Below are 16,983 nucleotides of genomic sequence, written 5' to 3'. Positions count from 1 at the left end.
GGTAATGTTGTTAGGGGCCATCAGTTGGCTTTGACTCATAGTGACGTATGGTCCTGTGTCATCCTCCTCATTGTTGAGTCTACTGTTGTAGCTGCGGTGTCAGTTCACCCTGTCAAGGTCTTCCTCTTGTTTGCTGACCCTCCATGTAACCGGGCGTGTTGTCGTCCCCCCCACCCACCCCAGCACTCATCTCTCCTGATCACATGTCCAATTGGAGCGAGACAGAGTCTTGCCCTCCTCGTGTCTAAGGAACATCCTGGCTGTACTTTTTCCAAGTCAGATTTGTTTGTCTTTCTGGCAATTCACAGTTCCTTCAATATTCTTTGTCAACATCAAAATTCAAACATATCATTTTTTCCTTGGTCTTTCTTAATCATTGGCCAGTTTTCTGGTCATTGAATCACCAGCGCATGAGGAGCATGAAAACAGCATGGCCGGGGTCAGGTCACCTCCATCCTCCAAGGGACATCTCTGATCAGGAGCACTTTAGAGAGGTCTTGGGTGGCAGATTTGCCCAGTGCAATAGATAATCTAATTGTTTAAAAAACAACAGTTTTATTGTCATTTCTTTCAGAGATCGTATAATTCAATAGATCAATCATATCAAGAAGAGTTGTACAATCATGACCACAGCTCACTTAATTTCTTGGCTGCTGCTTCTGTGAGTGTAGATCTCGGGTCTATGTAAAATAAAATCCTTCAACTCTAGCTCTGTGTCATCAAGATGGTATTTATTGGTCAGCTGGTAGGGATTTTTGTCTTCCTAATATTGAGTTGTAATCTGAAGGCTGTAAGTCTTTGGTTTTGGTCCGTAAATGCTTCAAGTACCCCTGGCCTTCAGCGAGCAAGGTTGGGTCATCTGCGTATCGCACACTGTTAATGAACTAAGCTTGAAGCTTACATTCTTCATTTAGCCCAGCTTCTTGGGTGATTTGCCCGCATGGAGACTGAGTACAGATGGTGAAGGGATGCCACCTCGACGCAGACCTTTCCTGATTTTAAATCATTCACAATCCCCATGTTCTGGGCCAATATGTAGAGCAGCGGTTCTCAACCTGTGGGTTGCGACCCCCTTGGGGGATTTAACGACCCTTTCACAGGGGTTGCCAGACTCATGACAGTATCAAAATGACAGTTATGAAGTAGCCACGAATAGAATGTTATGGTTGGGGGCAGTTACCACAACATGAGGGACTGTATGAAAGGGTCGTGGCATTAGGAAGGTTGCGAACCGCTGACGTCGAGGTTCCAGATGAGCACCGCGGAGTGTTCTGGAATTCTCATTCTTCCCAGTGCAATCGTAGTTTGTTATAGTCCACCCAGCTGAACATCTTTGCACGGTCAATGAAACGCAGGTGAGTATCTTTCTGGTCTTCTCCGCTTTCAGCCAAAATCCACTGGACGTGATGGTGTCCCTGGAGCTCCAGCCCCTCCTGAATCCGGCTTGGATTTCTGCCAGCTCCCTGTGGTTGTTCGGCCTCAACAGTTGTTGAATGATCCGCGGCAAAAGTCTACTTGAGTGTCGTGCAAGCGAAACTGTTCACACAGCGGGCAGTTTTGTGCAGCTGACTTTGCGGTTCGCAGCCCAACCAAGACTTGCCTGCGCTCCCAGGGCTCCCCTGGATGCGTTCAAGGTTCGTTGAACACATGTGAGGGCAGAGACCCCCGGACATACCGTTTAGCACATGGGCAGGCCACTTGCAACAGTGAGATGGAACACAAGGAATTTGATCCCCATCAAAGTGGAAGTGGGCTCCCCTGGTGGCCCCAGTGGGGAAGAGCCCGACCTGCTGAAAGCTCCCTGATTTGACCGGAGCCAAAGACGCTTCAGAAAACAAGCGTGGCAACTTGTGCTGAAAGGTTTCTGAAAGGCCGCCTTCTTGAAGACTCAACACGGGGTTGCCTGCAGTCCCATCTACAGCAATTCACAAAAACAATACAGTGACGTGTAAATCATGAGAGATCTGGTAGAATAGATTTCGGGTCTCCTGAGTCAGCAGGGGAGGCTCTTGTGTCCTTTCGGGGGAGTGACCCTTTGCGACACCCACCTCCGTGCCACAGGGGAAAGGCAGAGAGGACTGCTGTCTCTGAGACTGAAAGCTGTGATCTCAGAGGCAAAGAGATTCCAGAACTGCCGGATGGTGTAAAAAGAACAAATATTGGCTCTCTTGTCAAGAGCAGAAGGTGGTGGATTCTAGATCCCGTGGAAAATGATGTTACCCCCGGCAAAGAGGTAGGAGGAGTTGCGAAAGAGATGGTTGGGAGCACCTCTTATAAGAAAGGAGATGATTCCCGGCAGTCTGCGGAAGTTCAGGAAGAACAAGTGTGACCTAACGTGTGGGACAGACGTCAGGACAGGCAGGTTGGAGTAGGTTTTTGTGATATACATGCATCTTACCAGACTTCTCATGATTCCATTAAGTGGTGAGATAGGGATTCTCTTGGCATGCCAGCGACCTTGTCTTTGATCCAGGCAGTGTGATATGGGGATTAGGCCAGGAGGCACCGTAAATAAGAAACCTAATAAGAACCTTAGCTGGGACGAACCTCCAAAATAGGGGACGACATAATCACAATCCAGCAGTTGCCCGAGGCCGGAGGAACAGGCAGTAAGCAGGCGGCAGTGCATTGGGGATCCAGCCCCAAAGCCAATCCAACTTCCCGCTCCACATTGAGGGCTTCCAGTCTAGCTTGTCAGTAAGGCCAGTTCTTCCAAACCTCAGGCTGTTCTCCAGGATGGTCAGATTGCTCTAATCCCACCAACTGGAATCAGCATCAAGGGTCAGTCTTATGTGCTAGCAGACTGGTGTTGGCCAGTTAAAGCTATGTCATGCTGCTGCTTACAACTAACCACTGTGGTTGCATAAGATGAGGGGGAAGAAAGGACACGACGGGCAGCACACAGAATGGTTCTGCTGCCAGACTCCTTTGCTTTTTCTTCAAAGAGACTGACGCTGGAAATTACAGATCGCTCACATTGAGTGCCGTTTATTCAAGAAGGCTGAAGTGGGATTCCAATCAGCGGACCCCCTACTCAAAAAGATTGGCAACTGTGCGGGCATTTACATATTTCACATTAAAATCCAATGTCTAAGATCTGCCTGTGGCTTCCTTTGGTTCTCTATTTTAACGGACTTTTCAATGAGACCGCCAGCCATGGACCATACCAGTTGCACCAGACAAGTGTGTTTATGACTGTTTTATGTTCAACCCTGGTCCCAAATTTCTCAAGAAACACCAATAAACTACAAAAAAATTTCAGGGGATATAACTAAGATCCAGATGGTTCTTAATGTGAAGACTGAATAGCTAGCGATTTAACCATGGAGTATATGATATGTGAATACTACACACACACACACACACACACACACACACTACTAAAAAAAGAGAAAGAAGCCAAACTTGGCCAATGGTTACCATGGGTGAAGGAGGAAGAAGTGTAGTTTAGGGGGCACTGAATTTCTGTGAATGGTGGTGGGATAATTTGGAAAAGGTGATCAATAATGGTTGTACAACACAAAGAGTAGAGTCAATGCCACTGATTACACACATACAAGTTGTGGAATCAGGGAATGTTTCATTGTGTGTATTTTTGCCTCAATTAGAAAAAATGTAATTACATGAATAACAGCGAGTGCCAGGCAGAAGCGGATGTTCTAGAACTGTCTGTGGTGATCATTGTACAACCCCTCTTGGTTTGGGGGAATGACTGAGTTGTCTGATATACGGATGGAGTGCTAATCAGACTTTAAAAAACCCAAAACTGACTAGCTCAAGGTGACCCAGGTGGAGCACACACCTCTGAAGGACTCCAGGCTGCACACACCTCTGAAGGATTCCAGGCTGCACACACCTCGGAAGGATTCCAGGCTGCACACACCTCTGAAGGACTCTAGGCTGCAGGCCACCCAGACTCCAAAGCAGACTCAGTCTCTATCATTTTCCTAATTTGTTTTGCTACATCCTTTTTGCTTTTCGAAGCATGACCATTCCTGCTCACTGTGAATGCAAAGACAACAAACCAAATGCCTCTTAGCAACACCTTCGAAGTGGGCTTTTATCCTTACTCACCACTGTCTTTCATGCTGGGCTGCGACCTTCCCACCGAAAGAAATACAACTCCTTGTGCCTGACCCTGCACGTCCCCCAGTCCAGCCTCCTCTCTGCGTGTAGAATAAGAAGGAAGAGGATCTGCCTCCCTGATGGCACCAGATGAAGGATAAACTTAAGTAGTGTTTATTGGGTGCTTACTATGTACGGGTCAATACCACACACACCATGTTTACTAGAGTAGCTTTCAAGTTTCTGCCCAGCTCTCGAGAGACACCGGTAGTATCCCCTCTGCACCCAAAAACACGGGGATGCAAAGGGAGTGGTCTCCGTTTCCTGCACTCCAGCACTCAGCTGGGACCTGCAGAGCCAGGATGCACGTGCAGGCCAGACTCCGCTCCCTGTCCAGCCTGCTGTGCCGCTTGCAGAGCAGAGGACAGTGAGGGAGGGGTTCTCGGTGAGACGGTGGGTGTGGGTATGTGGTGGGGGAGTGCAAGGAGAGGAAGAGATGACTGAACCAGAGAGGCAAGAAAGAGGAAAGAGACAGGTCGGTGGTCTCCAGGAGGAGAAAGTGCGTGGCCAGAGTACAAGAGGTCATGGACTGGGATGACCGAGGCTGCCAAAAGAGCAGGGTCAACCAGAAGCCAAAAGGGATCTGCCCAGGGCTTAAACAGGAAGGCCCAAAGGGTGGGGGGAAGGCAGGAAGTAGCAGGTCTCAAGGGTGGAAGAGGGGGTAGCTGGACAGACACCCACATGCCCCGGAAAGGGTGTGCAGAAGCGGGGCCACTGTGGGTCAGAGTGGGGCTCTCTCACAGGGAGCTCTGGCAAAGAGCTGAGCTGTGGGCAACACTGCCCCAAGTTGGGCACTGCCAGGCTGCACTGGTAACATCGCTGGCTATGCTTGGCTCCTTTAAGGCAGGGGCTCTCACGATGGGGGTCCTAGGACCAGCGTCCGCAGCATCTGAAAATTATGTTTGTGATGCAGGTCCTTCCCAGAGCCAGGGATGAAGCAAAGCCGGGGTAGGGTCAGGATAGCTGTAACTGCAGGAGCTCTCCAGGCGATCGTGACACACTGTATCACAGGTTGGCTTTTGAGGATCACTGCCCTATCACTGGACTGAACCCAAAGATTCCATTCAGGGATCACCTTCTTGAGATGCCTTGGAGAACAACGCTTACTCTCTCTAGACCAAGACGCTCACAATAGAGGGAGGAAAGCGGACAAATGAACAACCGAGACAGACTAGAACAGGGGAGGCTTCGGCCCCGAGGATGCCGGGAACTCAGAAGAAGGACCTTTTTTTAACCACGAGGGAGGCAGAAAGCCCTCCTGGAGGAATATACCTATGAGCTAACCTGCAGGCAGGCAACATGAGCTGCAAAGAGGAAGACAAGCCCATAAGCCAAGGGGTACCACCTGCCAGGAAGAGCTCTTCCTCCTTTTGCCCTTGAAGACATGGCAAGGTCAGAGGCTGAGGGAAGGCTGGGGTGCTCTGTCAGTTACCTCCCTTCACTGCTCAGATGCAGGCAGCCCCCCAACAGCCCTCTTCCTGCGTGCCTGCTGGGCAACAGTGCCCCTGGGGGCCCGCCAACAGGTTTGCTAGGCGACTGTTGTGAAGTGCACAGAGCACGGCCAGCACTTGCTGTATGGTGGGTCCCAGCACCATCCCCATGCCCACCTTCACGAAGGGTTGCACCAATACCAGTCTGCCTTTGGCACCTAGGAGACGCCAGGCAGGGGCGCCCACCCCCAAAGCAATGCCTACCTGTGCTCTCCCAGGGCCCACGTGAGGGCCATCAGAAATGGGTCCTCCTTGTCCCAAGAGCTTCTCCTCTATGCCCCAGATGCTGTGTGCGCTGAAGTCCACAGCTGGAGAAACGCCAGCGAGTCTTAGGGATCCCCAAACCAGCTCTTCCCAACGTCCCAGGGGAATGTGGTTGAAGGGATTCTTCTGCCCGTCAGCACTTCTCAAAACGCACCCTTCAGTATTTAAAGGCGTAGCTTCGGGAGAGGGACTCTAACCACTCTGTGCCTCGGTTTCCCCAGCTGTCAGATGGGGGCGGGGGGGCAAGAGCGGCACTGACCACATAGGCTAATGTGAGGACTGAATAAGCGTGCGTGCACACATTTCTTTGAAGCGTGCCTGCCAGAGGGTGTCGTGAGGTCTAGCACGGATGACAATGTTGCTCAGAGGGCTGCAGAGGCCAGAAGCTATGTGTGCGCCCCATGGAGGTGATCACGTAGAGCTTTCTGTGATCAGTCAACACACACACAGGGAATCTCTTCCCACCCGATGCCGCGGCACACACACACGCTGGTACTACGGACAGGGAAAAGTGGGGCCCGCTCTTCTCCCCGGGCCTCGGGAAGAAGGAGTGTGAGGGGACTCACAGGGGGCGAGGAGGCCTGCCCACGTCAGACTCCCTTTCCCCAGTGAGCCCCAGCTGAACGGCAGCCCCAGCATCAGATGCAGCCAGCTGATAAAACAATCACTGCGGAACAAAAGCAGAGCCACTGCCAACTGGGTGCTTACCTCCAGAACCGTCCATTGTTCCACAACAATAGCGTCGTAGCCCTGTATGGTTTTGCTGTCTTCTGTGGAAACAGCTTCAAAGATGAATACTCCATCTGTCAAACCATGTAAGGAATCTGGGGAGAGAAGGGGGGGGGTTAAAAAAAGAGAGGAGGGGGCTTCTGTAAACCGGCTGTGGCAAGAAGCCTTACGCGCAGCAAAAATTTTCGCTGCATTCATTAATAATCCCAATCAGAACATCTTTTCAGCATGTTAATTAAAGAAGGCACACACAGCCATAGAGTCTAGCCCCATCAGAATGAATGAGACTAATTTACCTCCCCGTTCTGAATAATATCCTTGATTTTATGAGCCCAAATCTCATTGTTAGCAATCACCATTTGATTTCACGCGCCCACCTTCCTTTCACGCTCCAACGTCAGAATGCACTGGGGAGATCTTATGCCGGGGAAAGCAGAGTCATTTAGAGACGGCGTTTTAGGAGAAAACTATATTTAGGTGGGAGGTTTTTTTAACAACAAAAAAAATTGTTTTTGAAGGGGAGCTGGGATAGCTCAAACAGCGGATCTGAGCTTGTCAGATGCTGGGTGTGTTGATTCTTGGGAGGTTTGTAGGAGGTTGGTTGTGTATAGATGTTTCCGGCAGCTCTTGTCGAGAGGTGGAATCTGAGGAGGAGAAATTTCCGCCGCTGATGCACCACTGACGATGCTTACTCGGGTATTCGCGGGGTTGATTCCTGCGGCTGTGTACCCTGTATCTGAAACATTCAGTATGGCTCTAGGCTGATTGAGGCAATGAAGGGGCAAAGACAACAGAACAGGGGCCCACCCTGTCATTGGCTAGTGCCTGCTCACAGCCCTCGATGGATTTAGATAGAGACTGTGGGAAGGAGAAGGAAATTTGGGTCCACGCTTTTTCCTGGAAAGCCCAAGAAATGGGGTGGTGGACCGTTGATCCATCTCTGAGAATCACTTCTCAATCACACAGAAATCCCAACCCCACCGAGTCTCTGTGGGTCAATCACACAAGGCACCTTTCCTTGCTGCTCTCGCTTCGCTTTTACCGGATCAGTCCCATAATAGTATAACTTGTTTCTGCAAGGAGGGTAGAGAGACAAAGTTGGAGAATTCCGGGAGACACACTGAAGTTTGTGGGACCACCCACATTTCCCAGAAGTCACAGGCGAAAGGCGGATAGAGGTGGATAACTAACAGCCTTTAGCTTCTGTCTTCCAAAAGAAACCAGAAGCAAAATGCAGAGGCAGGTTATGAGAGCACGTTTGTCAACAGTCACGGCAGCATGAGAGCTCAATGATTGTTATACATTAAACAGCGTGTACAGAGCAACAGTTACGGAGTCCGTGTAGGAAAGCAATGTTTGGAAACTGATGGCGGTACCGATTGTACAATTCTACTTGATGTGATGGAACTGTGGAATGATATATGTATTACATCCCAATTGATAATAATACAAATACTGAACACCATCAGAAATGGGCAAGCTATGTGAATTAATTGGCAGTAACCCTCCTCTCTCAAGCACGCACACACACACATACACACACACCTTCGAGATGTCTAGTAGATATAGGAAAATTGCTCACTCCTCTTGCTTATCAAAATGGTAAATTTTGAAAAGAAAAGGCTCACTGCTGATAAAGATGTGGTGATCTGGGATAACTTGAAATGCATAAGGGGATTTTAACTGCATCATCTTTCTGGAAAGCAACTTGGTGTGGTAAGAGTGGGTGGGAAATACACAAGCCCACCTTCTCGGACTCAGTCATGGACCTCTTTGGAGTCTATCCTGAGATAGTAGCTACCCTTGCCATAAAATAGTCTCTACAAACATTGCTTAAAAAATTTTAAAGTCTAAAATGTCTAAAAGTTCAGTAGTTCAAATATTCAACCATAGAGTAACAGATCATTGAGATTTCCATAAAAAGATCATGGGAATTTGTGATACCAAAAAAAATTTCATTTTCTTTCTTCCTTTAAAAAATACCAGTTTATTGGGTGCTCTTATAACATTCTATACATTAACTATTTCGAGCATATTTGAACATACGTTACCATCAAACATTTTCTAAACATTTACTTCCTATTTGAGCCCTTGGTATCAGCTCCTCTTTTTTCCCCTCCTTCCCCTTGTCCCCCCCCCACCGCCCCCAACCTTCATAACACCTTGCATGTTAGTCTGGGTGGACTACAGAAACAAATTCACAGACACTGATATGTGTATAAGAAAGAGTTTTATATACAAGGGCAGTTGAATATTGAGGAAACAACCCAGCCCAGTCCAGATCAAGTCCATAAGTCTGATATTAGCCAATCTATAAACTCCTCTTCAGACTCATGAAATTCATGCAATGATACCGAATGCAGGAGGATCACAGGCCAGTGGGTTGGAAGTCTTGTGGATCCAGTGGCATTGTAAGCCTCCCAGTGCTGGCAGGGGTCTCCACGTGATTTCTCCGGTTCCAGAGGACTGGTTGCATCAGGGTAGGTCCATGTGATTCTCCAGCTCCCAGGGCACGGGGTCTATCAGCACAGTGCCATCTGTCTTGTCAGTAGAGTGTCTCCCAGGAAGTGAGCAAAGAGAGAGACTATCTCCCGTCTTCAAGGAGATAATATTGCAATTCCCAGAATTCTCAGGGGAAGGCCATGCCCACACAGAGGCCTCATTGGCTATGACCTGATTGACAGACTAGGCTCCACCCCTGCACTCTTAATCCTCTCAAGTCCCAAATTGACACAGATCATGTAACTACCACACCTTGATAACTTATAATTTTTGTTTTCATGTCTTATACTGACTACTGTCTCCTTTCACCCACATTTCTGTTGTTGATCCCATTGGGGGTGGGGTGGTTATGTGTCAATCATCGCAATCGGTTCCCCCTTCCTACCCCAACCTTCCCACTACTCTCTTCATATTGCTACTCCCATTTCTGTTACTGAGGGATTTATCTGACCTGGATTTCGTGTGTTGAGAGCTCTTATCTGTACCAGACTGTGCATGTTCCATTCTAGCCAGAACTGAAAGGCAGGGCTGGGGTCATGTTAGTGGGGGGTGAGGAAGCCTCAAAGAATCAGAGGAATATTATGTGTTTCATCGGTGCTACACTGCGTCCTAGTTGACTCATCCCTTCCTTGTGACCCTTCTGTGAGGCAATGTCTCAATGTCTACAGATGGATTTGGGGTCTCTGCTGAGCCCCCTCATTCTCAGCAATGTTTGTTTGTCTGTTTGTTTGTTTGCTTGCTTTAGGTCTTCTGGTGCCAGTTCCCTGATTCCATCGATACCTCATGATCACACATGTTGATGTGCTTCTTTTATGTGGGCTTTCTTGCTTCTCTGCTAGATATCCGCTTGTTTAACTTCAAGCCTTTCAGACTCCAGACGCTTTATCTTTTTATAGTCGGGCACCATCTGCTCTCTTCACCACATTTGCTTACGCACACATTTTGTCTTCAGCGATCGTGCAGGAGGGTGAGCATCACCGAATGCCAGGTTATTACCACAAAGTGTTCTTGCATTGAGGGAGGGCTTGAGCAGAGGCCCGCAGTGTGTCCACTTCCTCCATGTGTTGACATATAAATATATGCACTGAGGCCCTACCTCTATTTTTATGAATTAATATAGTTACATAAGTGTACACCTATGTTTATGCCTCTATCCATAGCTTTGCTTCCTAGATCTTTAGAAAAGCATTTTAAATATAATATTCTGATGAAGAGCGAATGCAAAACTACCATATGAAAAGTTTCAGCTTAATAAGGGTTAAACAAATAAACCTGAAGGAAATATACAAAGTGCAAGCAACTGTTATGGAATTATGTATCATTTGAATGTTCCTTTTTATTCTCTCCTACAATGTCAACACAAGAGTTTATACCAGCGTAATTCAAGTAAACAGAAACTTCAGATGAAGGACAATTTACTTTTCCTCCCATCTACATGGGTTTTAAAGGAAGAACTAAATCAAAAGGCTTTAGAAACCATGAGGGAAAAAAAATACTACAATGTCAATACAAGGGAGCTTCAAATTTTGTGGGAAAAAATCCATTAGCTTTTAATTCTACTTTCCCATGAACTTTTGGAAGCCGCCCCTTCTTGGAAAACTTTGTTTCAGACCAGTATTAACATGGAAGATAGGCGGAAGCATTCAAGTTCACCCTGGATGACCTTGAAGTCCCTCATTCATTTTCATTCATCCTCACACTGACCCGTTATCAGTTGCTCCTGAGGGAAGTTCATGTGGATACAGAGTAGAGCTGTACGAACCAGGTTTTCAATGACTGTTTTTTTGTTTTTGTTTTAAAAAGGGTAGAATTAATATTTTATTGTCATTTATAATCAGACGGTAGCTGGGTACATAGTCTTCACACTTGATTCTTCTTTCTTACACGGGTAGCTAATGCTTTAATTACTTGACTCCACCTCGAAGTGTCAGGGAGTCCTGGTGGTGTAGTGGTTATGCGTCGGGCTGTTAATCTCAAGGTCAGCAGTTTGAAATACTAGCTGTTCCTCCAGAGAAAGATGACGTTCTCTACTCCCTGAGTTAATCTTGGAATCCTGCAGGGGAGGTTCTATCCTGTACTACAGAGGTGCTATGAGTCAGAAATGACTGGAGGGCAATGAGTTTGCTTACTGATTTTATTTGGGGGATTCTAAGTGTCAGGAGCCCCGGAGACACAGTGGGCTAAGCGTTGGGCTGCTAACAACCAGGCTGGCAGTTCCATCCCATCAACTGCTCTGGGGAGAAAGAAGAGGGTGTCTGCTCCCTTGAAGATTTACAGCCTTAGATCCGGCGGCGGTTCTTGTTGGTGTGCTGCAGGACCACGACAGGTGAGAACTGATTGCTGCCCGTGGGATTCTAAGTGTCTGCTATCAATCAGCCCCAGCAAGGGTGCAGCACACCTGTCTTATTTGCTCTGCTCAAATGTTTCTTCCCAGTGTTTATTCAATGCCCTAGGGCATTTTACATAGATGACCAGGGGAAAAGAGAGCCTCTCTTCATCTGAACCCCATTCAACTCCATTGTTTTGGGGTGCAGGACATGCAGACCATCATCCAGCTCCTTTTTATAGTTCTGAGGGACGCAGGTCTGGCTGCGGCTCCTGGCACAGTAGGGATGCTTCCAAAGGCCCTCTGGATAAAGCTCCCGAAGTCCTGAGCTGGTGATGGCTGGGACCAGGACACACTCGGTCATCCTTCAGGATTCCAGCAGCACAATGGCTAAGGGCTTCTACAAATCACCACCAACACGACCCCATATCCAGTATTCCTTCCTACAACCCAGTCTAATTTGTTCAAAGGGCAAAGGTGCGACGTCCCTCTTGCTCATCACTGCCGCTGCCCCCAGACATACCAACCACACCAACCACTTGTCATGGTACATGCATCCCTTACAAACGAGCTTCCTAGACTTCCCCCTATGGGGCGGCCTCCAAGCCACTAAGGTGCACCTACCACACGCTTCAGCCCTAGAATGGACCCGAGCTGGACAAACAAGGAAGTGAGCAGGCCATGGAGGCTAGTGTCCTTCCATAGGGAGGAGTGTGTCTGAGTATCAGGAGATCACCAGAAGGCTCTAGAAATGCATCTATGCTAAGAACGTGGTGTCCTTTCTCTCTGAGGCAAGAGGTTGCTTGCCCACAGAACTGCAGCTCAGAGTTGAGGTCCCAAAGGAAGGAGGGGAGAGACTGGGGGTTGCTTGGAGACCACCTGCCTGTCTTGCCAGCCCTCTCTGGCTCTTTCCTTCTCCGTTCCAGGCTGAGTGGGGCACAGGGCTGGGTGGTCCATGGGGAAAGGCCCCGGGTGGCCTTCTCAGGGACACGGAGCAGGAACAGGCCAGGGTCTGTATATGCCACTGGTCTCAGCCAGTGTTTTGCTTCCAGCCTCTCGGCGGTGGCTCTGCCGTGTCTGAATCTGGAGTGCTGATTCACCTACTTAACGACGAAGGGAGCTCAGAATGGCTGTCAGAGTTTGGTCGTCTGTAACAGCAGAGAAGTCAATGAACCACAGAGAGCAGACAGCCGGGCTTTTAAAGAGGCCCTTGTTTTGACGGCCTCGTCCATTCACCGTCTCCTCATTCCCTTCATGGCTCGGTCTCGCTGTAATGTGCACCGGGCCGGGTATAAATAGGCCTGCGTGAGAGTGAAGGGTCCAGATGTAAAAAGGTTACATCGCCCTCCATCTATGGAAAACATTCCATTATCACCGCATTTTTATTAAGGTAAAGATGCCTCCCTACTGTGCACAGAAAGCTATTGGCCCCAGCCATGTATAAATATTTGATGTCCATCTTTTGGCAAAAGACCACCGTTAACATTCCAAGCTCATGATCTACAAGAAGGATGTGGGAAGAGGGGATTTGCTGTCTTTTCCCCAGAGGTGACTTCTGTGAGATCCTGCCTGTCCCTCCTGCAGCCCCGGAGACACCGTCTCTGCCTGTCATGCTAACCCCCAGCTCACCCTGGGACGCGGGCCTGCTCCTGTGTCCACCATGAGATGGACACGTCATGACAAGTGGTCAAAACATCTGGCCTCTTTTTGAGAGATTAAACCAGGGGGTGGGGGTGGGGTAGTTCTGTCCACCCTCTTAGCCAGCTAGATCGGACGGAATTGCCCACATGGGTAGCTGGCATAATCAATTTCCTCGCCCTCTGATGGGCCCTTCTCCCATGTCTGCTTGGTGTTCACCACGCCACTGCAGGGCCAGGAACGGCCGGCATGAGCCACCCTCCCCCTCCCCAAACTCCAAGCGCACTGCCATCAGCTCAAAGCTGACTCGCAGAGATCCTATAGAACAGGGTTGTCCCTCCAGGTTTCTGAGACTTAACTCTTTATGTGAGGAGACTACAAACCGTGCTGGCACCTGGGGCGATGTCGACCTGCAACTCTCTTGCACACGCAACGGCCTTCCAATCACGCTGCCGCCCATCGGCTGGCACGATCAGAGGAGCAGGCAAGACTGCGCCCTTCACTCCCACCCCAGTCCTTCGTGAGCCCATCCTGCTGCGCACAGTGCCCCCCACCCCCCACCCCCTTCCTGCACTGGCAGGCAGGAGTTGTGAAGGATCTAGTCGGACTCAAAGTTCCCGTCCCAGAAAACAGATCAAATGGGAGGGAGGAAGGGCTGGGATCCGAGTTGTTTGCTGTGGGTGGGAGCCAGCTGTCAGCCTCGGTTCCTGGTTTCTTGTTTCACTATTCCAGGGTCATCCTACCCTTTCTGTGGGAGAGGGAAGAGAAGTCATGGAACTTAACATAAGTGGCTCGTGATTGTGCAGAAGTGGGCGAAGGCCAAGCTAGCACGATCTCGGTGTGCTGAACTCCACAGCCGGCAGACACCCTGCCCACAACTCACACTCTGCTACTGCATGACTGTACTGCGGGGCCGCCGCTGTCTCCCAGGCGAAGAGAAGCGGGCAGGGCGCTGGCTCCTCGGACCACTGCCCGGTTGCTCTCGGCGGCGCTGGAGTGCTGGGTGGACTCCGACTTGGGTCGCGGTGCGATGGCCCCAGCACTGACTTCTCTTCGAGGCAAGTCTGCCCAGATGCCACGCCCCATTACACGGGCCCATCAGCGTGAAAGTGCGCTTGCCGGTGGATGCGGTGTGTACGAAGCCAGGGGTCACAGGGACTCCGTCCGCGATGACTTGTCCAAACGTGGGCAAATCTCGTGTGTGAAATAAACTAGACACCCCCCCCCACACACACACACCCCACACACACACACTCAGTTCATCAAGTTCTAAAAACTTTAAAGCCTGGTTTCAAAGTCAGAGCTGTGGTTCGGCGTGGGGGCCCAACTCCTTCTGTTTCTGGATCCGAGTGCCAGCTCTGGGGTTTTCTCCCCTTGCGAACCCCCACGGGGATGCATGTAGCCTGCAGAGCTGTCATGTTTCTACATGGATCGCAAGTGGAAGTCAACTTCAGAATGAGCTAAAGTGTGTTTAGTGGCATGTGGGACTTCTACCCCTATCAATGCATGGTGGCCCAAGGGCGCTGGCTGTGAGGACCCACCTGGAATGGCTTCATTTTCTCTCCAACTGGCCCTCCACGCCTCCAGCTCCTCACTCTGCCCAATCTGCAGGTGCACGGTGACATATCCCGGCACCCCCTTCTCCTCCCGTCACCCTCAGCACCACTGAGCTCCATCGAGGGACCTGTATGGGTCATTGACTTCTTACTGGGTTTGATAACACCAGGGCCGGAAGCAACACAGGGTGCAGGACCTGCCTGAGTGCTTACCAGCAGATCTGTGTAAGACACGGGTTTCTACGAGCTGCACAGGCCTGCTGCTCTTACAGCAGTATGTTCACGTGAGATGCTGGTCGTTAGACCAGGGACTTGTGCTCACAACTGAGGGCTAGCTGGGCCGTGTCACATTCTGTGCCTTCAGAACAAGGGGTGCTGTCTCTCCCCGGAGGCTGTCTGCTGGCATTTCAAAGGGCGCAAATGGTGTAAGACTCAAGCTCCACAAAGCTGTGTTGCCAACTGCCCCCCACCACCACCCCCCGCCAGGAATTGCTGGGATCGACACATTTGGTGTTACGTTTCCCTTGCTCAGGAATCCTGCTGACTGGCAGCCCGCAGGAGAGGCACACAAGCTGACAAGTCGACCGCGCTCCCCAAATCACCTCCCAGCTCTGACGCGCCCCGTGACTCCACTTGCCTTTGCGCTAACAGAACCCCCTGTTCAGCTTGACACGTTTCCCCCTCTGCCTCGGAAAGCTGATGCCTACAGTGCCAGTCCAAGCTGCAACCTCCGCCCTTCCCCACCCTCCCCACCACGGGATAGCCATTGTAGGGGTGGGGGCTGGGGAGGGACAACTGGGTGCCACCAGACCTCGGAACAGTGTGGTTCCCAACAGCGCTCACAGCAAGGAGACTGTTCTATTTATTCCTGACACTCGCAAGGCGCTGCAGCTTCAACCTGTAACGGGGTCTGCAAACAATTTGCACTTTGGGGGCGGCGTGATCCCAGGGGGTCATTAACATGCCCAGGGAAAGACTTTTTGAGAGCTTTTTAAAAGCAACCCAGACCAAGGCCACCACGGAGGCCATCGGATCCATCCTATTTCTACTGTCACTTGGGAAGATACCAGGTGACTCCAAGAGAGGTTGACAGAGCACAGGTCCTGGGCTTTACGGGAAGTTCCTTAAGACGTGTTAATTAGAAATCAAAGGCAGCAATGAGCCGCGCGGGGCTTTCTGAAGGGAGCGGGCCCTGGAGAGGGGCTGGGATGCTACACATTGGAAGCAGAGTTCCCGCGGGCACCCAAGGGCTGCGAATCCATACCGTTCACCATGCCAAGGTAGAAGACCGCGTTCACCAGCACGCCTCCTTTCCGGAAGTGGTCGCTCATGTGCTCCAGCCAGTTGGCGTCCAAGCCGTTGACCGTCTGGCCGTTCCTGGAGACCCGAAGAGGAATGGAGACGGGGTAGTACTGCCGACACTTCTGCTGGCTCTTGGGCTTGTTGAACAGGGTGATGAGCTCCATTTCTGTTGGCATTTGCAAAAGGGGTGGGGGTGAGGAGAGAAGAGGCCAAATGGTGGTCAGCATCGGCTTCTTTGGGTGCGGTGGAATTTTTATTTTATTTTACTTATTTATTTTGCAGTGGGATTTTTAGAAGGTAGGGTGACACCAGCGGTACCAGTATCGGTTGCCTCCCAGTAATACCATGCATGTCACAGGTGAGCTAGGTTCTATCAGGATATTAATGGTTGGTCTTTTTTTTTAAAGACACCTTTGGTTGGACCTGAACCTCCAACCTTGTGGTTAACAGACCAAAAAATGCTCAGTTCCAAGCAATAGATGGAGACTGCCTACAGAACAGCTCTGAGTCCGAATGGACCCAATGGTGGTAGGGAAAAGTGGCATGAACTTCAAAGTTGGGGGACGTGGGCTTTCAACCAGGAATATAATCAATGGCTGATATCTGGGATTAATTGAGATTACTTGGGTGCTTCAGACAAGGTCCCAGTAGGTCCTTCTATAAATTCAAATCAGGATGTGTTTTGGAAGTAAATGTAGATATATTTGGACAAAAGCTGAGCTAAAAAAAAAGAAAGAAAGAAATGCACAGCGGCACATATAAACAAAAATATAGCCCTACTGGCAGGAATCTTTACACCCCGGAATTTCGCTATTAATAAACTGCAGTGGTGTTTCCTGAGGCTGAACCCATAATACTTCATCAAGCACATCAAAAATACATCATTGATAAGTAAAAATAAATATGTTCCTGTAAATGAGGGTTCCTGCCTGGAGTGGCAGGGCAGCTTTGAGCAGGGGTGGCAGCAGTGGGGGATGGGGGCGCCAAGCTTCCCGTGACTTCATTTATAGCTCAGTCCTTCAGAAATCAATAACACTCCCCACCTCCCCCA

General features: G+C 49.8%; 1 protein-coding gene across 1 annotated transcript in view; it reads right to left on the bottom strand.

Moving 5' to 3' along the window:
* The window catches only part of RFTN1 (raftlin, lipid raft linker 1), a 234,853-nt gene that overhangs the window by 38,741 nt on the left and 179,129 nt on the right, over positions 1-16,983 (bottom strand). Inside the window, exons 6-7 of the mRNA XM_075547176.1 lie at positions 15,895-16,098; positions 6,588-6,703 (exon numbers count right to left, since the gene is read on the bottom strand). Of these exons, the coding sequence (XP_075403291.1) occupies positions 6,588-6,703; positions 15,895-16,098 (320 nt within the window). The remainder of the gene's footprint in view (positions 1-6,587; positions 6,704-15,894; positions 16,099-16,983) is intronic.

Source organism: Tenrec ecaudatus, chromosome 4 (assembly GCF_050624435.1).
Source record: "Tenrec ecaudatus isolate mTenEca1 chromosome 4, mTenEca1.hap1, whole genome shotgun sequence".
Lineage (NCBI taxonomy): Eukaryota > Metazoa > Chordata > Mammalia > Afrosoricida > Tenrecidae > Tenrec > Tenrec ecaudatus.
Note: the sequence above shows the minus strand (reverse complement) of the source record. Positions and strands in the feature narration are given on the sequence as shown.